Here is a 26,882-nt window from a genome sequence, read left to right on the forward strand (position 1 = left end):
TATTCAGATATCTAGACAGTTACATAGATCCGGTGAAGGAGTTCATTAGGATTGGGACCCGACTTGAGATAACAAAATGGATTGATTTATCTAATGTGTCAACTGTTCATCTCATTGGTATTAGTAGGTATAACTAATCCTCAGACTCAAACATTCGTTAATTAGTGATTCTGGATTATGGAGTCTGATACTTTAATTCTGTGCGAGCACGATCCAACAGGTGAGAGCCTGGGGTGTGTGAGAGCAGGGTTGGGTATCACACAAAGTAATTGCAGAATAGTTAATGTCAGATTGAGCATTCGTCACTCCCGATAAGTGGGAGATATATCCAAATGGCCGATTGTGGTGAATTGACTGAAATCCTTGCAAGGTGATACAGTTAAGAGTAGAAATGAACATTTCACTTAACTTATCTTTCAGAGTGAATTCAACCTGTACAAGTAAAACCGGACTCTTCGTTATATGTAACCTTGACATGTTCCATGGTTATAAAGAATTGACCGACATGATATAGTTGATGAAGGATCGCATTATATTGTACTTAATACGGAAAGGTTAACGTCAGTTATCAACCTGACTTCTTAATTGCTCTGGGGGAATATCATAGGTTCTGCTAGTAACAGCTCGCGATGGTATTCCGTTATATATATGTTGAATTAATCGTGATGAATTAATCTCAAAGGATATATACGGCTAGTGGCAATAAAGAACCTAATGGGTCGCATATGGGACTTGGAACCAAAGGACGAAAATGTAATTAGTGAGACACTAACATAGTGGGCCAAAATTTGTAATAATATTAGGGATAATTAATTTTATTTAATAATTGTAATTAGATTATGATTATAAATTAAATTAAAGTATTATCTGATAATATTAATTAGAAGTTTTTATGTGATTGAAACTCTAATTAATTATCCCTAACAATAATTAAATTATTAATTTGATTAATAATATTATCTAGATATAATTGGTTATTATTTAGATAATAATAAAGTATTTATTTAATTATCTAATTAGTAATCCTATTCCGAATAAGATTCTAATTAATTAATTACCTAACACAACTAGGATTAGAGTTTTGAGAAGTCTATAAATAGACTCCCTAGCCTACATATTTCGCCCAACACAATGAAAAGGAGGAGGAACCATTTCGTCTTCGTCTCGGCTAATCTACATTATTTCTTACTCTCTCTTTGATCTCGTATCGATTTCTGTTAGAGGCAATCATTGCGATTGCTATTATTAAGATTGATTACTGATTAGTTATGTTTTCTGTGTTGTTTCTTTTGTTGTTCGTGATACACGGATTAAGAGTTGTGGGCACTTCGTTTGCAACCGTAGATAGTTCTTCACCGAAGGTATTACTTTATATCCCTCTTTATATGAAATAACAATTAACAGATCTTGGAAAAGGGAAATAGATAAAATAGATAAAAATTTATTATTCCGCTGCGTCTAGGCTTGTCTATTTTCCTTCACCTCTTGCCCCCTTATTGTGTGTGTATCGAAATTTAGGGTGTAGGGAGTCTATTTATAGACTTCTCAAAACCATAACCTTAGTTGTATTAGTTAATTAATTAATTAGAATTTTATTCGGAATAGAATTACTAATTAGATAATTAAATAAATACTTATTATTATCTAAATAATAACTAATTATATTTAGATAATACCACTAATCAAATTAGTTGTTTAATTATTGTTAGGGATAATTAATTAGAGTTTCAATCACATTAAAATCTCTAATTAATATTATCAGACAATCATTTAATTTAATTCACAATTATAATCTAATTATAATTATTAATCAAATTAATTTATCCTTAATTTAACTACAAATTTCGGCCCATATATAGTGTCTCACTAATTACATTTTCGTCCTCTGGTTCCAAGTCCCATATGCGACCCATTAGGTCCTTTATTGCTACTAGCCACATATATCCTTTGAAATTAATTCATCCTGATTAATTCCAACATATATATAACGGAATACTGTCGCGAGCTATTACTAGCAGAACATATGATATTCCCCCCAAAGCAATTAAGAAGTCAGGTTGATAACTGACGTTAACCTTTCTGCATTAGGTACAGTATAATACGATCCTTCATCAGCTATATCTTTTTGGCCAATTCCTTATAACCATGGAACGTGTCAAGGTTACATATAACGAAGAGTCTGTTATACTTGTACAAGTTGAATTCACTCTGAAAGATAAGTTAAGTGAAATTTCTATTTCTACTCTTAACTCTATCACCTTGCAAGGATTTCAGTTAATTCACCATAAGCGGCCATTTGTATATATCTCACATTTATCAGGAGTGACGAATGCTCAATCTGACATTAACTATTCTGCAATTACTTTATGTGATACCCAACCCTGCTCTCACACACCCCAGGCTCTCACCTGTAGTGGATCGTACTCGCACAGAATCAAAGTATCACACTCCATAATCCAGAATCACTAATTAATAAATGTTTGAGTCTAAGGATTAGTTATACCTACTAATACCAATGAGATGAACAGTTGACACATTAGATAAATCAATCCATACTGTTATCTCAAGTCGGGTTCCAATCCTAATGAACTCATTCACCGGATCCATGTAACTGTCTAGATATCTCTATATCTAAAGCTTGTGAGATCAGCTCTCTGTCTCGACAGAAAACACTGTTACATGCAAGTCTCAACAGTAATATGCCAACCCCTATAACACATTACTTGACTTGGGTTGATTTTAAGTTTATTGATCTTATTATAAAGTACAGTCACACTTCATGCTTGTATGAACACTTTATAATTACTTAAACAAACTTAGGATTACTTTCTTTATGAAAGATTATTGCCTTTATATATAGTTACATTTTAATGTTATATATCTGATTAAACAAATTACTAAATAAAAAATTTATTCATTAATATTTATATCCTAAAACAATTGTCTTTAGGACACTAAACTCCAACATTCTCCCACTTAGACTAAAGCCAATTGTTTTTAAAAACATTCCCATAAGCGTTCGCATGACGATTATGAACCTTTTGGGGTAAGGCATTCTTTAAATGGATCTCTTGTGGAAGACTTGACTCTAAATCCTTGCAAAGTGATAGCTTAAGACTTGAAATGGATATTTCACTTAACCTATCTATTCGGAGTCAACTCGGTCTGTAAAGTAAAACGAACGTTTCACTATATGTGACTTGACATAATCCATAGTCATAAGATTTTGTTCAAGGATGTAGTTGATAAAGGATCGAATTATACTGTAACTAATACGAAAAGGTCAACGGCGGAATCAACCCGTCTTCTTATAACTCTGGGGGAATGTTTACAGTTCTGCCTATCACAGTCCTCGCACTCATTCCGTTATACAAAAATTAAATGTAATTTTGGGAAATTAATTTAATGGTTGTATACGGCTAGTAGTAATAAGAACCTAATGGGTCACACATAAGACTTGGAACCAAAAAGAGGAATGGATAATGAATTGATGGAAGCCCAACTAAGTCCACTAAGGCCCAAATAAAGGAGGGAGGCGAAATCCATGTGTATTAGACACGTGTGGAATTAATTTAATTTTGACAATTTTAATTAGATTATAATTGTGGATTAAATTAATTATAGGATAATTTAGTTAGAAGGTTTATTGTGATTAAATTACTTCTAATTATTATCCTATTAAATAAGTTAATATTATCTTATAATTAATATTTGGATATAATTATAGATAATAATAAATAAGAGTTTTATTCCAGATACAACTCTTAATTAGTAACCTAATTCTATCTAACTAGGGTTTAGATACAAGAGGTTATAAATACCCATCCTAATGAGAATTTCGGCCAAGGCACTCCCATCCCAAAAGAGAGAGAATTTCGACCCCTACCGTAGAGGACGGAATTTCTACCGCTTGCTTCCATTCGATTAATTTTATCTCTTTCTCCTTGATCTTGTGTTGATTTGTTAGAGGCAATCTATTTTGATTGCTATTCATTGGTTGAGATTCTAACTTGTTTGATCTTGTGTTTTGGTTTGTGCTCGTGAACTCGGAACTAGAGTTGAGGGCACTTCGCTAGCAACAGTAGATAGTTCTTCTAAAAAGTATTTCCTTCTATCCTTCCTTGTATGAAATAACGATTAACAGATCTTGGTTTAAGGAAATAGGTTAAAATTTTATATTTCCACTGCCAAACGTTTGCCTATTTTCCTTCAATCCATACTGTAGATAGTTTCGGCTTTCTGTTTCCGACAAATTAAGATTCGGTGTGGTTAATTAACTCAATGAGTTTGTGTTTAATTTCAAAATCCAACTTGATTAATATGATGGGCGATAATTTCTCCAAGTTTGTTCAAAATGACTCAATTTTACTTTTATATTTCAAATCTAACTTAATTTTGAGAAGTTTTAAAATGATACGTAAAAATTGGTCATAGATCACTCAAATGATAACATGTATATATATCAAAAAAATAAAAAATGAGCGAATTTGATTTAGCAAAAAAAAAAAAATTATGCATGCATGTGTAAAATTAGCCACCAACGAACCGATTTTGTATTCTCCACTGCATATATCCAAGCAATTTTATATGAATGCCATTAGAGCATCTCTAGTAAGCGTACGAGTTTATTAATTGACATCCAACCAGTAGAGAAGTAATATTTGTGTTACAATTTGAAGTAAGTTACAAACTGAAGTAACAAACCTTAATGTCCGCCACTAAAAATTTTTAATGCATAAAGTTGGATTTTTTTAATTAAAAAACAAACATTATCTATACAACAATTATTTTTTCTTACAAAATTCAAAAAGTGGCTTCAACAATTTGTATCTTTCTCCTTTTAATTTGCAAAAATCCATTCCTCATCCTTTATTTAAAAAAAAAAAATTCATTCATCATTTCTTTCAACAGATATTTAATTTACAAACTTGTATTGAGCCATTTTTTATTTTTTAATTATGTTTATTTCTAGTGTAGTGTATTTTAATAAGTATTTAACTAATTATTTTATTAGATTTATAATTTTTATGGAATTAATAATAAGTATTGATTTAATTATTTTATTAAATAAGAAATTATTTTTTTGAACGGAATTAAGAAATTATTAATTATATATTAATTGAGTGAATGTATAATAATAATTTATTATATAATAAGTGAGCGCTACTAAATTTTGAAGTAACATTAAATGTTTTTCTGTGTTTATGTGGTATCTAATTGTAATCAAATATTATCACAATTATTAACCTTGCTGTTAAGGGTCTAAGTCATTTTATACGTGTGGAAAAGGTTCAAGTTTTAGGAGTGGCTTTGCATTTGTAATATAACTGATATTCTAAGTCATGTTGTGCGTGTGGAAAAGGTTCAAGTTTTAAGAGTGGCTTTGCATTTGTAATATAACTGTTTTGTCGGATTCGAAATGATTGAAGGAAAAACAAAAAGAAACTCCTTACCATATATAGTTTGAATTAAAAACAGCTTAGAAAGTTTTATTACTCCCGCTGAACACCTAGCTAACTATTTATTTTATTTTTCACATGATAAAAAGGAAAGACTATTAATATACAAATATGTAGGAAGGGGGATGGGCAAATGTGGAAGAATACAAAGAAATTAGAAATTAGAGGAAAAAGCATTCACGAATCCGTTCTCTCCTACGACGTTTCTTTCTACTCTTGGACTTGTAGCTGCTGCTACTCTCTTCAATACTCCTTCCCCTTCTTCTGTCAATAATAAACCAACAATTAGATACATCTTTTTGTACAACCTCCCTTTATTCTATTCTCTATTTCCAAATAAATATTCCCAACTTCGTCTCTTCTTAGTCACTAAATAATTTCTTTAAAATTGCATCGTCATAAAAATGAAACAGAACCAACTTTTTATGCATTTTATTGAACTTCTATTTTTAGTATCCGAAATTTCAAAAGATTCCGTGCAACGTCAGAAACATTTTTTTACAATCCAAAGGAATTGCTTAATTGATGTGTATTTCTAAGGGCAACTGATTAGCTCAAGGTTCTAATTTAATAATATTTCTTAATATGCAAATGTTATTTACAGAAATTAGTTTCTTCTTCTAAAAAGAGGAAAAAGAAAGCGGACATTTTTTTCTCTGTATAAAATAGACGGTGGCATTGAAGGAACAATGAGAATTTTTCATAGAGGAATCAGATACTTATCAAAAAGTGTCCGTTAACTAGTTAAGAATTGAATCAAAGGATGTGTTGTGAAGTTCTACATTGACATTGACATAAATAACGCCATGGCGACTTTTCAGAACCACTTTCTGATACCGGGACTGTAAAGTCTAATATCTAACAATTATACAGCATAATTTTGTTTCCTTTGGATCTAATAAAACCACTAACTGTTGCTTAGAAGGAAAGAAGGAGAAGAAAAAGTTACTATCCTCTGGTCTGGTCTGGTCAACGGATAGGGGCATTGCACAACGCAATGAACGAGTTTCATCCGCCTCCAAAACATTCATGTTGAAAAATCAAACGTCATACTTTTACCCTTCCATTTTTTGCCCCCCAACTCATTATTTAGCATCATCCGACTTGGTAGGTAAGTTTCAATGATTTTTCTTTCATAGTTAGTAAATCCAAATTACCTTTTACGGCCAACATTCTCTAGCCAAAACCATAACAAAGGATGCCTCTTTTTTGTCTACCAAAAATACTTCTAAAGTAATATCAATAATCATTGCTAAAGCTTAGTACCTGTTTATATTGAAATTCAGATGGGCACATAAAAGCATAGAGAAATTTTTGTTGTCCAGACAAATTGGAAGTAAAACCTCAACACCCACAAATCAAGTTGGCTAAATTTATGTTAACAAACATAATTGCCAGGACAAATAAACATCCTTCCCACCTTAAGTTGGCACAAGCAAGCCAGAAGTATATGATAGGGCAAGCAAACTTGACAACCCAAGTGCACTGTTGCGAAAACAGAACTTCTAATTCGTTTTAGTACAGCTACCAAATTATAGGCATGATGACATAGACCAAAAAAGGGGACTCTTGATTTGGAATATTAACAAAATTAGTAAATCATAAGCCAAAACATGATAATCCCAATTGTTCTAGGTTCACAACGCCAAAAATAGAAAGAAAATAACAAACATAAAAGAGAAACTAACAGACCAAGACTACTAAACAAGAAACAGAGCAAACAAGTAGATAGTAATGAAAAGTGCCATAAAATAATGCAAACAAGAAAAACAAACCCAACCAAAGCTAATAAATAACACCGAACGAAGATGTCCTAAAGGGAAATAGAATTCTCATCAAACTTATCTGCCCTGTTCCCCCCTTTTCTTTATATGCCTTTAAATTTTAGAATTGGTTGAGTGGTCCTCACTTGGCCATCATAACTTTCACAAACTCTTCGTAGTTGATCTGACCATCACCGTCAACATCAGCCTCACGGATCATCTCATCAACCTCCTCATCAGTCAGTTTCTCACCGAGATTTGTCATGACATGGCGGAGCTCAGCAGCAGAAATGAAACCATTCTGATCCTTGTCAAAAACCCGGAAAGCTTCCTTGAGCTCCTCCTCAGAATCAGTGTCCTTCATCTTGCGGGCCATCAGATTAAGGAACTCTGGGAAATCGATGGTACCATTTCCATCAGCATCAACCTCATTTATCATGTCTTGTAGCTCTGCTTCAGTTGGGTTCTGACCCAATGATCGCATCACAGTCCCCAGTTCCTTAGTAGTGATACAGCCTGATGAAAGAAACTACATTATTTCATGAAACAATTCCATTAAAACTCAAATGGCAAAATATCCAAGGAAACCAAGTACATCATCGACGTGAGAACAGAAATCCCAAACATTTAGTTTTCCCAATATAAACATGAAAAGGCAAGAATTGGGGCACATATGCAAATCTGATAATAATATTTAAGAAAAAACTGGGTTGAGAACTGCCTCCTAGCTGTCTTCTCGTAGTAAGACTTCAGTTTCATCCAACTAATCTAAAGATTAGAACGTTTGACCCAATTTTAAAAATCCAACACACCAGGGGGTAAAAATTAAGGGAAATGCTTGGTGGCACACGGTTCTAATGCGCATTCTCAAGAGGCAAAAGCCTAAGGAGCTCTCATATGTCACTTCTTGCGGGGCCTCTTAAATTAAAGAGGCATACATTTATGATCCCAAAGGCCAGGGAAAAACAAGATTTCCGGTGCACTGAAATATCAGAATACAAATACAGAAAAAAGGACACCAATTTCCAGATCCATGATTCCTATACAAACAAAACGATCAGGTCAACACAAGCCAAATCAATCACAACCTCACAATCCACATCCACCAATCTAATCAATAACGATCCAGATTTTCTGTTCCGGAAAAAACGAAAAAGATAAACAAAAAAATTGTTCGAAGAGAGCGAAACCTCGATGAAAATACCACCAGAAGGCAGTAAATAACCAGGGAATAATCAGGAAACTATAGATCGACAAACAAACAATCAATAATAACAAAATAATGACAATGAAAATCAGAAAAAGAATCTAACAAGGCATAGAAAACAGAATTAGATCTAAGCATAAGAGCGTAAAAGAAAAAGAAATGAAAAAATAAAAGATCTGAAGAGACCATCGCCGTCCTTGTCGAAGAGACTGAAGGCTTCCTTGAACTCAGAGATCTGATCGTCGGTGAGCTGATCGGCCATATTTGAATAAAAAGTATTGAGAGAGAATGAAGAAAAAAGAAAATAAGATGAGAAGGAAGTGAAAGGAGAAGAAGATAAAAATAGATGCGATGCGCTTCTTTGATCTGGTTTCCCTTCTTGACTCAGATGATGGAAAATAAATAGGCAAGAAGCGCGTGGGCCACTCAAAATGGTAAGTGGGCCCATTCATTTTAGTCCATTGCTATACACAAAGCATCTGATTCTTGCTCATTTCCCCCATATCAAATCCCTTTCTCCAACTGGTTACCCTTGCCACTGTCTATTCGTATTTTATTTGATTTTATTCTTTTATTTCTCAATTACTTTACCTTTTCTTTCTTCTTCTTATTTTTCTTTTAAAAAAACTATTATATTCTCTTTTATTAGTAACACTTATCATACCTTCTAAATTTTTTATTATATTTTCTATTAGAATTTGGTATGATTTCTATATAACTAAAATCAACTGAATTAAGTAAACCTAAATTCTAAATGATTGCTTTTGGGTGTTGTTAAATATAGCCTCAATTTCCCACCTCTAGCACCGTGAAAGGACGAAAATACCCTTTGAGACTTTGAGGTGGGAAATGGGGGAAAATTTCCTCTCCCGGCACGCGGACGTGAGGGAATCACGCCTTACCACGTTGTGAGGCGTGAGGTAATCACGCCCCACCACAGGGTGAGGCGTGAGGCGTGATAGCCTCACGCCCGCGTGATTACCTCCCCGAAAAAATTGGTTGTTGATGATTGTGATTAACTCGAATTAACCTTTTAGAAATAAAAATTACGACATTTTAACTCGGATTACCCTTTAACAAATAAAATATAACAAAATAAACATTAAAATAAATTAATAAACATAAAAGAGTACATATAATATCAAAAGTGTTAAAATGTAATAAGTTCTAATAAAATAATTTAGTTCGTCTGACGCCACGCGTCCATAAACTCATCCATCTCCCTTCTAATGAGTGGAGCCTTCTCTTCAGATCGGTGGGTAGCCGCTCGTTGGGTGATACGCCACAAACCAGCTAACCCACTGCAAAAAAAATATATTAAAAAATAAACAAATGTAAACTAATATTAAATAATAATAAACTTACAAATTCGTTGTTGGCGCGAGCATACTGGATAGGTCCATCCTGTGGTGCATGAAGGAGATGAGGATGCGAATATCGAATGTACCAGTCCATGTAAGCAGCATCACAGACAGTGGGATCGTATCCAACTGGCCGGCATCTCCTCCGATCAATGCCCCGAACCGATGGAAATCTCCGCCAGGTATCCTCAACTGTGACAGAGGAATGCGTGAGCCTGTACGATAAATACTTCCATGGTCGTACTGCTTTATCAGGTCTAATACGCTCAACTGGGATAGGCTAAGTATATCCGACCTGTCGCAGCGCTCGATCCGGCATATACGGCTCGATAATGTCTCTACACCGTATCCAACCGGCGTAGGACACTCGAAGCTGATCATCATCGGCTACAGGACCATAAGGCAACCACGTCACCTGCAATAAAATAATACTCAATAATAAATAATAATAATATACTATAAATAATAATTAAATTAATACTAAAATTTTATAAAATATTATAATACTATAATTAATTCTAAAATTTTATAAAATACATCGGCTCTCGTCATACTTTCCAGCTGCCCACGTATGGTATCTAGTCGGACGGTCATCTTGCCTGGTACCCCGACCTCCCATCTGCATGCACGGGGACGGTCAGCTGGGATCCTGTGAGGCAGTCTATGCGGTCGGAACACCAGAAAATACTCGTATATCCATGCCTGTAGTAGGGTCAAACATCCGCATATACCAGAATACTATCCTCTGCTCGCTATCCCCAACTACCGATATAACGTGACAAGTGTAGCAGACCCCCATGAAAGTCTAGCCGCCCCTTTGACACCGCCGTGAACCTCAACAAGATGGGTCGGCCTAATCCTATCGCCGCTCTTGTCAACAAACAAAGTGGATCCGAGCATAAGCCACATCCACGCTGTGGCCCGAGTCACGTCATCCCTACCATCACTGGTAAGTCTGTGTACAACATCGATAAATACACCTCCACCACTCCAGTAATGTCGGGTCAACAATAGCAGGTCATCCAGATTCACCCCGAACATCATCATGCACATGGCATGCAGCCGCTCAGTACTGGGAGACTCGGACACCATCGCACCGTCGATCGGGATACGCAGAATCTGCCATACATCGTGCAGTAGAATAGTCATCTCCCTGAACGGCATATGGAAGGAGTTCGTTTCGGGCTGCCACCGCTCCACGAACGCAGTTAACAGCGGAGTGTCGAAGTTCTTAAACATGGTGGATGGAAGGTGAGACAACCCAGTCTTCTCGATCATATCCTTCAGCTGTAAAATGACACATATACAATTACTGAATGTTTTTTAGGTTTATAGTTAAAAATACAAATTAAAAGAAATGTTGACAAACTAAATTATTCTTACCTCGGGTGACGCACCAGAAAACCACACCCCCAAATTCTGACATGCTGATGCTCTATTTTAGCATGTCAGAAACGACCGAAGCTCTCCTACCAGCATCCGTGAGGCAACATGTCCTAAAAAACTAGGAATGACTGAACCATCAATGGGGCCACCATCCACCGGTCTACTAACAATCCAGCTCTGGTCCTCACTAGCTTTGGGACGTTTGCTGGTCCCTGAAATATAAAATTATACTAAAACTATAAAATTATACTAAAACTATAAAATTATACTAAAATATTATACTATACTACAATTTATAATACTAGGCCTCAAATTAAAAATACATGTACTCGCAAAGCGACCACCTCTGCGCTGGGTCGGCTGTCTGCCCTGGGTCGGCTGCTCATCGACATCCTCACCCTCGCCATCACCACCAGCTGCAGACTGTCGTAGTACCTGGGCTACCACCTCCAAGTAGCACTACACCATAAATGGTCTATTGCAACTCCAAGCAAGTGTTGGCTAAAGGCATTATTGTGTTGCTAAAGAAGTTTTGGCAACAATTTTTGTCAGAAAAGAGAGTTGCTTATTCGCACGTTGCTAAAGATATCTTAAGCAACATTTTTTCACATTTTTAGCAACATTGATACAAATGTTGCTACCCGTATCAGTGGCAACATTTTCCTATCCTATAGCAACTTAAATGAAAGTTATAAGCAACACCTTTGAACTTTCTTGCAACAAGTTTTTATGCAACATGGTTTTTAGTTGCAACTCTTTTTATATACAATTGCAACACTTTTTAATTTAACATTTTTTGTTTCTAGCAACTCTTTCGTATATAATTTGCAACTTTTTTTAATTTAACACTTTTTAAGCAACTCTTTAATTTAATATTTTTTTAGCAAATTTTTTATATTATGTTCATAGCAATGCTTTTTGTTTGAAATTTTAACGATTAACACTGTTATATGCAACATAATCTTTAACTCGTGCAACACTAAAAAAATTAAAAGAAATTTTTGAATTTAACTAATAGCATAAAAACCCCTTAAGTGCAATTATAAATCCATAATAGACCAATATATTAACAATGAAATTTAAAATTCTCAAATGATCTAAAACACATAATAAAAAGTATAATAAAGTCATAATGTAACTTATCCTTCAAACTCCTTAGAAAAGACAGTAGCATTCTCATTTTCATTTGAAATGTCACCATATATATCCTCAATATCAATGTTGAGATTGAAATTAACTTCTACCAATTTGTTTATGATTAATGTCAAGCTCTTCCTCACTTTTTGATCCACTTGTTTCATTTTCTCCTCCATTACGTCTTCAAGTTGGATAACTTTCTCCTCCATTTCTCCTTGCAATTGGTTTTTTTTTATCTTTGTTAATTCCTTTACATAGGCATCAGAAACATGTGATGTGTCACCACAAATAAGCTGCTCAACATTCTCACTATTTGCTCCAGACGAACACATCTCTTCAATTGTGGACTATAAAAAAATGAGTTACATGAATAAATCGTGTTAAGTTATGAATTAGCTAAAATCTAATAACTAACATGAATAGCTAATTACAATAGTTGTAATCTAATAACTGAACCAAACAAACTCATGGTTTTACCCAATTTTAGGAGAAAATATCATAAAATTTGTAGCACTAGAAAGAAGGGTGAAAAATATTAAAGGGACTATAATGCTTATTGTCAATTCCATAGAGTAGATGGTCCTGACACGGACATGGAAAGAAATTAAAATGTTAACTAAAAGAGGAAAGTTTGATTAATATTTCAAGAAAGATACCAAAAAGAAAAATTATGGTAAAGGAATGGAGTAATCCATAAAAGCCAAGTTTCAAGCCAGCAGTCAAAAAAGCCTCATTCTCTAATCTAATGGCATCAAATACTCATAAGCTAACACCTAGACAACTTTTTCTGCTAAATTAATACCTTTTCTCCTTGAGTTTTCCATAAGTAGAGACAATCATACTATAGGCAAGTACAAATTCCAGCAAATAACAAATGAAAAATGAGCACGTATCAAATTCCAAACTCCTCAAACAAAGGATATTACTCCTAATCAACAACTTATACAAAGGATATTACTCCTAATAAAATATTTGTTCCCTCCATAATTTCACAAGCACTAAAGGAAATAATATCATAAACTATATACCGGATTTACATCAAGTTAGAATTACAACTTCATTAGAAGGGAAGAACTCACTTGACACCGAGACTGTTTTGCAGCGATTTGAAGGATCTGATAGAGGCCTTCTCTGACATTCCACTAACTCGTAATAGCAGGCTGCCAGATATTAAGTTGCTAAGAGTGGGTAAACTAAGGAAAATTAATATATGCAACTCTCTATCATATAACAATGGTTTAAAATACTATTTGACCACTGATCTATCCAAAATTTTGTCACTTGGCCCTTGATTTATTATTTAGTCACATTTGGTCACTGATCTATCCCAAATTGGTGAACTTTCACCCAATTTGGATTCAAACTTAACCGAATCATTATCTCATTGATAAGTAACGATATTTTGACACTTGAACTTAATAGATTTTAGTTTAGGATTTGTTTTTTGTTTTTTTAATCTAATTAATTATTTCCACATAATGTGGGAAAAAAACTTTAAGAAATATCACATTTTAAGTATAAGTGTCAAAATATCGTTACTTATCAATGAGATAACGATTCTGTTAAGCATTCATACAAATTGGGTGAAATTTCACCAAATGGGATAGGTCAAAGGTCAAATGTGACCAAATAATAGATCAGGGGCCAAATGACACAATTTTGAATAGATCAGGAGCCAAATAATGCTTTAAGCCTGTAACAATTAATGCAGAATATTGAGCTAGGGCAGAATCACACACTTTTGAGAGTATTTAATTGATGGATAGTGCAATAGTTGCTTTTAGAGGTATGCATAACTCCCTGTCATATAATAAGTGCACCAAACAACCAGTAAAAGGCAATCATGAATTCAAATCCATTTTAGAAAAAACCAGTAAAAGGCAACCATGTGGTTAATTTTAAACATTCAAAGCATTAGCAACTGTAAACCCCAATTTAAGAATCTTCCCATCCAACATATTCCCTAAAAATGGAGTAATTTCAATGTCATAAGAGGGTAGGCGGTTGAACGAACCTATGCCAGTAATTGGTCCAACAATTAAGATTAATTTAAATAAATAAGATGAGCTGATAACTTTAACTTAACTTACAGTTACAATTCAGCGTAATGATAATACAATTTAATATAGAAAAGAAATTATTAGGCACAACATCAACCTGAAGATTAGGTTCTTCACTCGATAGACGTCCTATTGCTATATATCTGAAGCTAATAACCATATAGTGTGTAGCTTTCCATCTTCATAGACAACCTAACCAGTGAAAAGATTGAACCAAGTGTGGAGTTTAAAAGCTTTGCTGATGTCCTGTGCTCCTTGTTAACTGGAATAATAGGATGCTCATTTATGAAAGGAACCCAATTTTCGGATTAAGAAACAGAGGGATTTCAGATAGATTTGAAAGCAAAAAGGATAGGTGAAATCACAATATACTCAAATTAAAAACCTAAAAAGTAATTAAAAATCACAACATAGCCAATCTCAAGCCCTAAGACGACCTTAATTCTATAATTTCAACTTATAGGTAAAATCACAAACTACATTCTAGAACTTAGAGAAAGGGTAGAAACTTAAATTCACAATGTCTCCATGATCAGAAGTGATACCTCTTGGGAGCGGCCAGCATTTCGAAGACTGGATCGGAACAACATCCTCACCCGATTTTTGCAATTTTTCTTCACTCTTCGTGTACCATGAGGCAGAGAATCGCCAGATTTGAGAGAAACGGGAGACATGGAGTGGTTTATCGGAGCTGAAAGAAGGAAAAAGATAACGATGAAGAAGAGGTTGAGAGTGAGAGGTGGAAGAGAAGTCGAAGTAAACAGTAGCAAAGAATGATGTGGGATGAATTAGGGTTAGTAGTACAGAAGTTACATAAGTGGGTTGGGTTTTACAAATCCCATCTATATTTCAAAGCCCAACTATATTTTCTTTTTATGTCAAATAAAAATAAAATAGTGTATTTTGTAGCTGCACTATTTTAAAGTGTTGCTACAATAGTGTTAGTAAAACCAAACTTTTTTTTTTTTTTTTGTTAAGGTTCAAAAATACCCCTAACGTTATGGGCCAGGAGCAATTTTATCCTTAACGTCTAAAATAGTGCAATTTTACCCCTAATGTTGGAAGCCAATAGCAATTTTACTCCTAACGTTGATAAATTGGGTCAATTTCAGACACTATTATAAAACACATATATTTTTGTTCATTATTATACACCAATTGCATAATAATTCATTCTAAAAAAAGGATTTCATGTTTTTTATAATTTAATGATAGAATTTGAGATTAATATTTATAAATTCGGTGGATTTTTTCCTTTTTTTTTGTCTAATTCGCACAAAAAGACAATATATTTTTTATTTTTTTATTTTTTTTCACATCCCAACGAATGTTTCTGATTTGTTACTGATAAAATGACACAGTATGAAATGTAGATGACAAGTTTCATAACCGAGAAGACAGTTTGATGAATTATTTCTCAAAGTGACCCAATTTATTAACGTTAGGGGTAAAATTGCTATTGGCTTCCAAGGTTAGGGGTAAAATTGCACCATTTTAGACGTTAGGGGTAAAATTGCTCGTGACCCAAAACGTTAGGGGTATTTTTACACCTTAACCCTTTTTTTGTAGTGCCCCTTAAAACAATTTTATTATTTATTATTTTTTTAATCCTGAAATATACAAAACGACATCGTTTTGCATCAAATAGAATTAAGAAAGATTATTTACATAAAAAGTGTTTCAATTTTGACACATCTCTTGCAACACTTTATAATTAGTGTTCTAAAATTTCAAATTTATGTGAGTTTGACATGTCTTTTGCAACATTCTATAAATCATGTTGCAAAAGATCCAAAAAAACCATAAAAAGTGCAACACATTACAAGCAACACATGTATTTTAGGTTGCAAAAGACCATCTATGGTATAGTGTAGTCCTCCACAGAATCGCTATCAGGTTCTCGGTCAGCATAATCCGGCGCCCCTCTGATCCACAAATGTCAGGCTGATCCACAATCGGACCCCTCCGCACCTGTTCCGTCGCAGCCCCTCTCCGCCTACGACCAGATATATCAATACCACGCAGTCTCGTATGCTGTGGTGTATCCTCCTCGTCATCCATATCTAGACGACGAGCAGATGACGGGATGGATTTCCCCCGATAGTAGGTCGCTCCGTCTACAAAAATTACACTAAATTAATCTAAAAATTTAACATATAAATTATAATCAAATTAATAACAAAATTTCACATATAAATTATAATCAAATTATACTAAACATTTAACAATTTAATTTAAATGTAATTATAATTTTTTTTTTTAAAAACAATTAAAAACCCATTGGGCGTATGAACATCACGCCCGAACCATAGGTCGGGCATACGAACATCACGCCCGACCTATGGGACGGGCGTATGAACATCACGTCCGACCTATGGTTCGGGCGTTTGGCTATCACGCCCACACCATTGGTCGGGCGTGATGTTCATGCCGGAACCACCGGTCGGACGTGATGTTCATACGCCCGACTGCGTTTCCGACGTTTTTTTAAAATCGCCCACAAATATCAATTCGAAGCTTAAATAAAAAAACTCGTAAATCTTACCATTTTCACTTTCGCTTTCCCTTTACGACATCTGTCACGATCCATGTTTTGGTTGAAAAACTAGTCCGGATTTGATCGAAGAGTGTATAGGGTTTTTGAGAGGTTTTGTGTTTTTTCAATTTTTGAGTAAAGGGTAGTTCAGTCTATTCCCGAGACTAGAGGTAGGAATAAGGGTAGTTCACTTGCTTTTGGATGCACGGTCCTTGGTAGAAATTCTTGGGTTAAAAAATATAAAAGTAAACTTGATCAACAATACTAATTGCATTAAAAAGTGATGATTTGTTAATTTTGATAAAAAAAATAAAAAAAAAAACAAATTTGTCTTTTTAAAAACTAAAATCCTTTTTAGATATGACTAAATTGAAACAACTATAAAACACCAATTCTGATTTCTTGGTAATTGTAGGAGTCCAAAAATGATTGAGAATTTGATAAGACAAAGAGAAAGAAATATACGTGAGGAAGAATTAAAAAATAATGCAAATCACCACCAATAATTCGGAAAGGCTTACCATCTTTCAAGAACATATCATCGTCAATCTCAAAGCTTCGATCTTTAGCCTGAGGCATTAACATCATACCCATCAAATTATGATCAAATCTCATAAAGAAAGCAAAAGTTCAAGAGAGAATTACTCTAACGAAGACCTTTCTATGGCGATGAGAATGAGAAGGGAGAGGAGCAAAGACATGAACGAAGACTCCAAATGCCATTAAAGAGACGACAAGGAGTAGAAACAACAATCGATTTGGGGCCTCTCTTTCTCGCCATTGTTGCTGCCAATTTGAAGCTCGAAGAAATTGCTAAGCTTGAACAGAAATAGAGGTTGAATATAACTTCTTCAATTTTTGTGCTATCTTCCGAAAAAGAATTTTAGTTTTTGAAAAGATAAATTTTCCCTTTGACCTTTTGACTAAAATTGACAAATCATCATTTTTTTAACGTCGTTAGTATTTTTGATTGTCTTTGCTAACGGTTTGAACCTCAAGGTATCAGTTTGCAAATTTTTAAACTACATAATTTATGTTTGAAAACGGTCCAAACCACAAGGTTTGTTTTTGTACTTCTCCCAAAAAAAATATAGAGCTTGTTCCTAATCTAGAATTTAAGGTGCGTTTGGTTGGAGCAGAGGTAACATAATAAAATCTAGAAAGTGAAACAAGTAGAAAAGAATGAAATGACCTTTTGTTTGTTTTGGTTTGAGAAAGGGAATGATATACCTTGTGGTTGTTTGGTTCAAATGTTATAATAAACTAGAGTTATGAATAGTTTTTAGGAAAAAATATAAAAATAAACCATATGGCTTGAGTCATTTTTAAACATAAACTATGTGGTTTAAAAGTTGGTAAATATGAGATTGATTCCGTTAGCAAACACAGTCCAAATTGACTAACGATGTTAAAAAAAATGTCAAAAGTCAAAGGAAAAAGAGTTACTTTTATCTTTATATTTATTTATTTTATAAATCAACACTCTTTATCTAATTATTACAAAAAAATCCTAAAACAAAAATAAAAATTCAAACTCATAGTCTCTCTTCTCTCTTCTCTCTTAATATTATTAATATTAAGTCTAAACTTACAACTACTATTTCTAATACTGATATTATTATTAGTAGAAGATAAATCGTCAACATCAAGATTACATTTTACCAAGAACTTCACCTTGAACAGGCTTAACTTCCCTAATTTAATTCTAATAGACTGCTTAACTCTCAGATTCAACCGAATAATTCCACTCTGCTCTCTATCCTGCTGAAGAGAAGTCAACAATCCACTTGCATCATGTGTTTTTCCTGTCATCGGAACAATCAACACTGTCATATTTTGGTGACATTGATAGAATTTCGGCAGCGATCCTTCGCACAGATTTGTTCCACTGCACCATACACTATATGGCCCCCTCCTCCATAATATATTCCGATTTTCTTATTTGGATTTTTTGCTACAATCGCAGCATCAAATGCTGCGGATAAGCTTGAATCTGTGCTAAGATTGAACTGTGTTATTTGTAATCTCTTAACCTCGAAATCAGGCAGCTTTGACCAGAAAACTAAGAAGAGGATTTTGGCGGCGTTTGCGATTATAAGAATGAGGAGAAGGAGAAGAGAAATAGTCCAGCAGAAACACCTACAGCTGTAACTTTTTCTTTTCTGTGGGAGTTTAGTAATAAATTATAGTTAGGACTGTTAGGGACTATTTTGTATTTAGTTATATTAAGTAAGGGTAGATTAGACTTTTACTATAGGTTTTAGTTGCTGTTTATATAGCAGCATTCTTCTTCTTCTCAATTTAACTTTTTACGCTCTTTCTCTCTCTGTAATCTTCTCTCTTCTGTTCATCATTGTTCTTCATTGATATGGTAATGCAATTCTTGTAGTTCTTCTTCTTCAATTCAATAACACAGTTTCATTCCATTCAATTCTTTCAATCTAATATGGTATCAGAGCGCTTTAATGCGTGATTTTTCTTTTTCAAAGATCAATTTGGTCTTTTCTTCTTTGTTTGATCTCTCGATCTTTTTCTAGGTTTTCGTAATCAGTCTTTTGTGCGTTTCAGATCCTGAATCGCATTCATATTCAATCTTCAAATTGATCTCTTGATCGTTTGAATTCATTGTTTCACAGTGATTTTTCTCATTTTTCTTGGAGAGAAAATTTTCTCGATCTGCAGAAATTTTCTTGCTCATTTTTCCCAATTTTCACCTTTCTCCTTTGTTATCTCAATCAATTTCTTTGGAAAATGACACAACCAGATTCAGGAGTCACAATTGCTTCTGCCATAGCAGTTGATCCTTCACTTAATCCCTCCAGTCATTATTTTCTTCATTCTGGAGAAAATCCTAGTTTGGTTCTTGTTACGCAATTGCTCACAGGGAACAATTATCATTCATGGAGTAGGGAATTCAAACGAGCTCTGCGTGCAAAGAACAAGATGCCTTTTATTGATGGAAGTCTGGTAATTCCTACAGTTGGCTCTACCAATCGAGCCGCATGGGATCGTTGCAATACTATGATCTTTTCCTGGCTTAGTCGTTCAGTAAGTGCTCCTATTGCTCAAAGCATTCAGTATTTTGATAATGTTTATGATGCTTGGGTGAATCTTGAGAAAACATATTCTCAAGGTAATTCTATCAAAATCTCTGAGTTACAGGAACAACTATATTCATTTACCCAGGGTAATTTGACTGTTCTTGATTATTACACTCAACAGATGATTATTTGGGAAGAGTTAATAAATTTTAGGCCCTTATCTCTGTGTGTTTGTACTCCTGCTTGTACTTGTGCTCATTTGCTGACTAAGGCCAAGACTTATCAAGAAGAGGATTTAGTAATTAGATTTCTTAAAGGATTGAACTCTGAATTCAATGCTGTTAGGTCCCAAATCTTTCTCATTAAACCCATGCCAGATATTACCACAGTTTTATCAATGATTTTGCAACAAGAGAGGCAAAATTTGGGTAATTCTATTCATATAGAATCTTCCATCAATCTGGCTAAGGGTCACTATCAAGATAAGAAGAAGTCCAGTTCCAAATGCAGTCACTGTGACAAGCCTGGTCATACAGTTGATCAGTGCTATAGGAAACATGGTTTTCCACCTAATTTCAAATTCACAAAGAGCAAGAAAGGCAATATGACTAACAATGTCATCTCAGAAGGGGGATCAATACAGGCAGATGGTGATCATTCTGTCTCACATTCTCAAAAGATTATACAATCTGCACATCAAGATGATGTTCATTCAGGAGGAATTACTCTTTCTAAGGCACAGTATGCTAGGCTCATGGGATTAATTGATGCTGGTGATTCTTCAAAAACAACTCATTCCTCACACATAGTTGGCAATGTGGTTTCAGGTTTGTCTAAGCCTTTACATTTAGTTTCTAATTTGCAATCTTTGCATGATAAAAGTGATACTGCTTGGATTTTGGACAGTGGTGCTACTGACCATATTGGAAATAATATGGCTAGTTTTGTTAGCTTACATAAAGTATCAAATGTCACGGTTAATTTGCCTAATAATCAGCAGATTATAGTTAACCAAATTGGAAATGTCAGGATCAATGATCATATTATTTTGCAGCAAGTGTTCTACATTCCCAGTTTTAAATTCAATATAATTTCCGTTAGTAGATTAAATGAACACTCTAAGGCAGCATGTGTTTTTATTGACAATGTATGTCATATACAGGACACACAACTTCAGCTGATGATTGGTTCAGCTAAATTGTGCAATGGCCTGTATATCTTGACTCAGGAGTGTTCAACTGCTTCTCCTAGTACTGTTTCTGCTGTTTTCACACAGTCTGCTGCAAATAAATCTCAGCCTTTTTCTGCTAAGGAATTATGGCATCATAGGTTGGGGCATTTCCCTTTTTCAAAGTTAGGTTTAATAGGTGGTTTACCTATTTCTGCTGATTGTAATAAAGACTCTCAGTATGATTGTAGTGTTTGTCCTTTGGCAAAGATGAAAAGATTGTCTTTTCCTGTTAGTACTGCTACTTCTAGTTGTGTATTTGATTTAGTGCATATTGATGTTTGGGGTCCTTTTCATACTGAGTCTCATGCTGGTTATAAGTATTTTTTAACTGTCATAGATGACTTTAGTAGATACACTTGGATCTATCTTCTTAAAACAAAATCACAGGCTATTAATTATATACAAGGTTTTTATTCTTATGTTCAAGTTCATTTTAATAAGTGCATTAAAACCATAATAAGTGACAATGCACCGGAACTGAAATTAGAAGATTTTTGTCTTAAAAAAGGCATTCTTCATCAGTTTTCATGTCCTTATACTCCTCAACAAAACAGCATTGTTGAGAGGAAGCATCAACATTTGTTGAATGTGGCAAGAGCTCTTAGATTTCAATCTTCTTTACCTTTGTCTTTTTGGACAGATTGTGTTATGCATGCTACATACTTGATTAATTTGTTTCCAACTCCTGTTTTGCAAAATAAAACTCCTTATCAAGTTTTGTTTAATAAAGAACCTGTTTATGATAATTTTAAAGTTTTTGGATCTCTGGTTTACATAGTTAGTTTTCAAACAGGAAAGACAAAGTTTGATTCTAGAGCAGTGCCATGTGTTTTTGTTGGTTATAAAGCTAATGTTAAGGGTTACAAAGTTTTTAATCTCATTACTAATTCTTATACTGTTTCTAGAGATGTGAAATTTGTGGAACACATCTTTCCTTATAAACAAGCATCCCATTTTACTTGTATTTCTGAGATTCCTGAACAGGTTTTAAGTGACTCTTTCCTAGATAGCTTATCTTTCCAGAATGTAAGTGCCACTCTTCCAGATATCTCATCTACACAGGTGCCTTCTCACCCTCTCACTAATTCTATTCCTGCAGATACTTCTATTTTGCATCATGATATTACTGTTGATCATTCTATTCCTACTAACTTGATTGGTGATATTACAAATGAAATAACTGAAAATAATGATAGTTTACATTTAGTTTCTATTGATGCTATAACTGATGTGGTAAATGATATGGACTTGTCTAACACCAATGATTCTAATCATTCTGCTGAATCTCTTTCTGATGTTCAAGTTATAGATAACTCTTTATCTACTAGGCAGTCAACTAGAACTAGAACTAAGCCCGCTTATTTGAAAGACTATCATTGCAACCAACTCAGTTCTATTCCTGATTCCATTGGTTCTAATGCTGTTAAATATCCTTTATCTAGTGTCATTGGTTATCAATCTTTATCTGAATCACAAAGGACCTATGTTCTAAATCTTAGCATTATTCCTGAACCAAAGAGTTACAAAGAAGATGTTCAACATGATTGTTGGGTACAGGCAATGAATGATGAACTAAAAGCTTTAGATTTGAACAAAACCTGGATTTTAGTTCCTTTACCACCAGGAAAGAAAACAATAAGTAGGAGATGGGTTTGGAAAATTAAACTTAACAGTGATGGTACACTGGAAAGATATAAAGCCAGGTTAGTGGCAAAGGGTTACACACAGGTAGAAGGCATTGATTATCTAGACACTTTTTCCCCTGTTGTGAAATTAAGCACTGTTAGGCTTTTGCTAGCATTAGCAGTTACTCAAAATTGGCCTTTATATCAATGTGATGTTAATAACGCATTCTTACATGGAGAATTAGAAGAAGAGGTTTATATGGATCCTCCAGAAGGATTAGTTTTACCTCAAAAGGGTCTAGTTTGTAAATTACAGAAGTCTCTGTATGGCTTAAAGCAAGCCAGCAGACAATGGAATTCTAGACTTACTTCTTTCTTAACTGCACAGGGTTATTTGCAATGTGAGTCAGATCATTCTATGCTTGTCAAATACAATGGTTCATTACTTACCATTTTGCTTGTCTATGTTGATGATATTATTATGACTGGTAATGATCATCATGAAATTGTTCATATTAAATCTGCATTGAATAATGAGTTTAAAATCAAAGATTTGGGTACTTTGAAGTACTTTCTTGGATTAGAGATCGCTAGGAACTCTACAGGGTTACATATTTCTCAAAGGAAATATGCCTTAGAGTTACTTGATGATGCTGGTTTATTAGCTTCAAAACCTGTTGTAACACCCATGGATCCTACTTTGAGGTTGTCCAAAGATAAGGGCATTCTGTTACAGGATCCGTCAGTTTATAGAAGGCTCATTGGCAGGCTCATTTATTTGACAAATACTAGGCCTGACATAACCTTTTCTATAAACACATTAAGTCAATTTTTATCTAAACCAACTGATATTCATTATGCAGCTGCTAAAAGGGTGCTGTTATACATTAAGAACAATCCAAGTCAGGGTCTTTTCTACTCAGCAGAGTCAGAGTTGCATCTTAAAGCCTTTTCTGATGCAGACTGGGCAACATGTGTAGATACTAGAAGATCAGTCACTGGTTTCTGTGTTTTTCTTGGGAAATCTTTAATCAGTTGGAAAAGCAAGAAACAAGTGACTGTTTCAAAATCCTCCACTGAAGCGGAGTATCGGGCCATGTCTGCAGTGACAGCTGAAGTGCAATGGTTAACCTATCTTCTTAACTTCTTAAAGATCAAGCACAAGATTCCCATTCCTTTGTTTTGTGACAACAGTTCAGCCATTTACTTAGCCAGTAATTCCACTTTTCATGAAAGAACAAAACACATTGAATTAGATTGCCATTTTGTAAGAGAGAAACACAAAGCTGGATTGGTACATCCTTTGGGCATATCTACTTCACATCAGCTGGCTGGCATTCTTACAAAGGCTTTGCCTTCAAGACAATTCAACTTTTTTCTCAGCAAGCTTGGAATTCTCACAATATGTATTCCAGCTTGAAGGGGGGTAATAAATTATAGTTAGGACTGTTAGGGACTATTTTGTATTTAGTTATATTAAGTAAGGTTAGATTAGACTTTTACTATAGGTTTTAGTTGCTGTTTATATAGCAGCATTCTTCTTCTTCTCAATTTAACTTTTTACGCTCTTTCTCTCTCTGTAATCTTCTCTCTTCTGTTCATCATTGTTCTTCATTGATATGGTAATGCAATTCTTGTAGTTCTTCTTCTTCAATTCAATAACACAGTTTCATTCCATTCAATTCTTTCAATCTAATATTTAGAGTAGGCAAATGAAGAGTGCGATGGGAGGGCGGTGGTAGGTCATGTTGATCAGATTTGGAAGAGTTTCTGGCATTAATGGAACAGTATGTGTGTTTGGTGCCTCAATATCACGAGAGAGTGGGTGGATTTTATGTTGATCCTCCATTGATGAATTTTGAAAGAAGATGAAATGTTGTTTATTATTATTGAGGTTTTCTTATCTATATTATCTATCTATATCTATATCTATATGAGTTATCAACGTAGTAAAAAATCAAGATTAAAAAGATTTAATTAATAAAAAATAACATATTTATAATAAATTAAACAATTATTAGCCCATTAATTAAAATAATAAAAAGAAAGTAAGAGTTACGGGAAAATGAAAAAACACAAAGCAAAGGAAATCCAAAAGTCACAAATAAACTTCTATATAAAACATGATAGATAGTATTCCGCCATTATATTCATTGGTCATGATAGATAGTATTATATTTCTGAAGGTAACTATTCGATTTTTTTCATATGTTGTAGTTATTTTGTTCTCAATTGTGTTGTTGTTTTATTTTTATTAAACAATAGTTGTTATAGTTTTATCTTTCAGATCAATTTCTGCCGTTACCCAGGTTCTATACCTCTCGCTACCTTATCCATGTTTTTCTTTTTTATTTGTCTTTTTTTTCAAACTGATATCTCCAATTGAAGAAACCCGATAGAAATAGAAGATGCATGGACAACAAAAATTGGAAAACACAAAAATGTTAAAAATTACAAGAAATTCTTACGTTTCTCAAGATAATTATTCGATTTTTTTCACATGTTGTAGTTATTTTTGTTCTCAATTATGTTATTGTTTTATTTTTATTAAACAATAGTTGCTATAGTTTCATCTTTCAGAGATGAAATTCCATTTCTGTCGTTAAACAGGTTCCATACCTCTCGCTACCTTATCCATGTTTTCTTTTTTATTTGTCTTTTTTTTAAAATGACTAAAATAAAGATTTTGTATACTTGCATTCTTTTTTAGTATATGTTGCTAGGTGTTATCGTTTCAATTGTTAACTCTAACTAAATTTAGATTTTCGGCTTTATATGAACTCAATTTTTAGCTTTAATTGAAGTTAGATTAATTTTTCTAATTTGAAACCTGTTGAAATCCACTCATTTTTTTTAGTTTGAGTTTATCTAACTGATATGATCAGTCTTGTATTTTTTATTTTTATGTATTTTGGTACAAATAGATATAGACACAATAGTTGTTCATTGAAGTTTGAGACATATTGAATAAAATATTAAATAGGAATTGAAATATTATACTTACAAGGAAGTTTATTTCAATTATAAATTATGTTATATTATTATTATTATTATCAAGTTTTTTTTCCAGTTCTCTGGACAAAGAGATTGTAAGCGTCTAATGCACTTGATAAGATGTTTATTCTTGAAGAATTTGGATTATGCTGGATACGAATTCAAAATGAAGGTAAATAAAAATAAATTTTGATGCTCAAAATCCTAAAACTGCATATTAATTATGAAATATTGAGATAATTGATTTTGCAACATTGACTTATATAATATTATGGTTTGTACAAAATTGTTAGTATTTCAAGAGTTTTTAACATATGAAAATGAAACATGGTCATAGGACAAGCTGTTGGAAAATATTAATTAAAAAAATATTATTATTTGAATCTTTTCAAATTCTCAAATATTGAGTATAATGATTCTAATTAATAGCATTAATTTCACATATTAATTATAAAACATTTTTTTACTGAGTAGACTTAAATACTTCATTAAGAAAAAATAAAATTTCTAATTAATGGGCAAAAAAATATGTCCACTTTCCTCTTTATATGCTTATATCTTGACATTCTCTCTTATTTTCGAAAAAAAAAACGAGAGGAAGATAGTTCTCTCCTAATTATATTTTTTGTCCATTCATTTTTTTTCTTTTCTTTTATTTGTTTTTCTTGCTTACAAAATTCAAGAATATATAATTATTAGAAAATATTACTGAAATCAAATAAGTGATATCTGCGAGCGTAACTAATATTCTATATAATGAAAGAATGAAGAACAAATTGATTGAATGTCTTGATGAGATATTACGAGATGAAAATAGGAGAAATCATCACCTTAATTTCTATCTATATTCTCTTCTCTTTGATCTTGTGTTGATTTATTAGAGAAAATCTTTATTGATTGTTATTCTTTGGTTGAGATTCTAATCGGGTTGACTGTCTATTTTTGTTTGTGCTCATGAAACTCGGAGTAAGAGTTGTGGGCACTTTGTTTGCAACTGTAGATAGAACGACATTTAAGGTATTTCATTTTATCCCTCTTTATATGAAATAACGATTAACGGATCTTGGTTAAAGGAAATAGGT

At 33.5% G+C, this 26,882-nt stretch overlaps 1 protein-coding gene, 1 long non-coding RNA gene and 1 pseudogene across 3 annotated transcripts; all 3 read right to left on the reverse strand.

Moving 5' to 3' along the window:
* Positions 1-7,008: 7,008 nt before the first annotated feature.
* On the reverse strand, positions 7,009-8,809 carry LOC136218514 (calmodulin-7). The gene is made up of 2 exons (XM_066005422.1): positions 8,616-8,809; positions 7,009-7,738 (listed from the first exon to the last, which is right to left on the reverse strand). Exons 1-2 carry the CDS (start codon positions 8,689-8,691, stop codon positions 7,365-7,367), a joined length of 450 nt encoding a protein of 149 aa, XP_065861494.1. The 5' UTR covers positions 8,692-8,809; the 3' UTR covers positions 7,009-7,364.
* A 3,402-nt stretch (positions 8,810-12,211) lies between these two features.
* LOC136218515 (uncharacterized) lies at positions 12,212-15,176 on the reverse strand. Of its 2 annotated transcripts, XR_010683819.1 has the most exons (4): positions 14,919-15,176; positions 14,471-14,635; positions 13,393-13,473; positions 12,212-12,660 (listed from the first exon to the last, which is right to left on the reverse strand). It is a non-coding gene; the product is annotated as an uncharacterized lncRNA (long non-coding RNA). The 2 variants fall into 2 exon arrangements; XR_010683818.1 differs by lacking the exons at positions 12,212-12,660; positions 13,393-13,473 and having other exon boundaries at positions 14,362-14,635.
* Positions 15,177-18,406: 3,230 nt separating this feature from the next.
* On the reverse strand, positions 18,407-24,655 carry LOC136217084 (NDR1/HIN1-like protein 6; annotated as a pseudogene).
* Positions 24,656-26,882: the final 2,227 nt, after the last annotated feature.

This window comes from Euphorbia lathyris, chromosome 2 (assembly GCF_963576675.1).
Source record: "Euphorbia lathyris chromosome 2, ddEupLath1.1, whole genome shotgun sequence".
Lineage (NCBI taxonomy): Eukaryota > Viridiplantae > Streptophyta > Magnoliopsida > Malpighiales > Euphorbiaceae > Euphorbia > Euphorbia lathyris.

Coding starts and splice junctions, on each gene's coding strand:
- LOC136218514 (XM_066005422.1), bottom strand. CDS start 8,691: ATGGCCGATCAGCTCACCGACGATCAGATCTCTGAGTTCAAGGAAGCC. Junction 7,739..8,615: donor CTTCGACAAGGACGGCGATG/GTCTCTTCAGAT, acceptor TTCTTTCATCAG/GCTGTATCACTACTAAGGAA.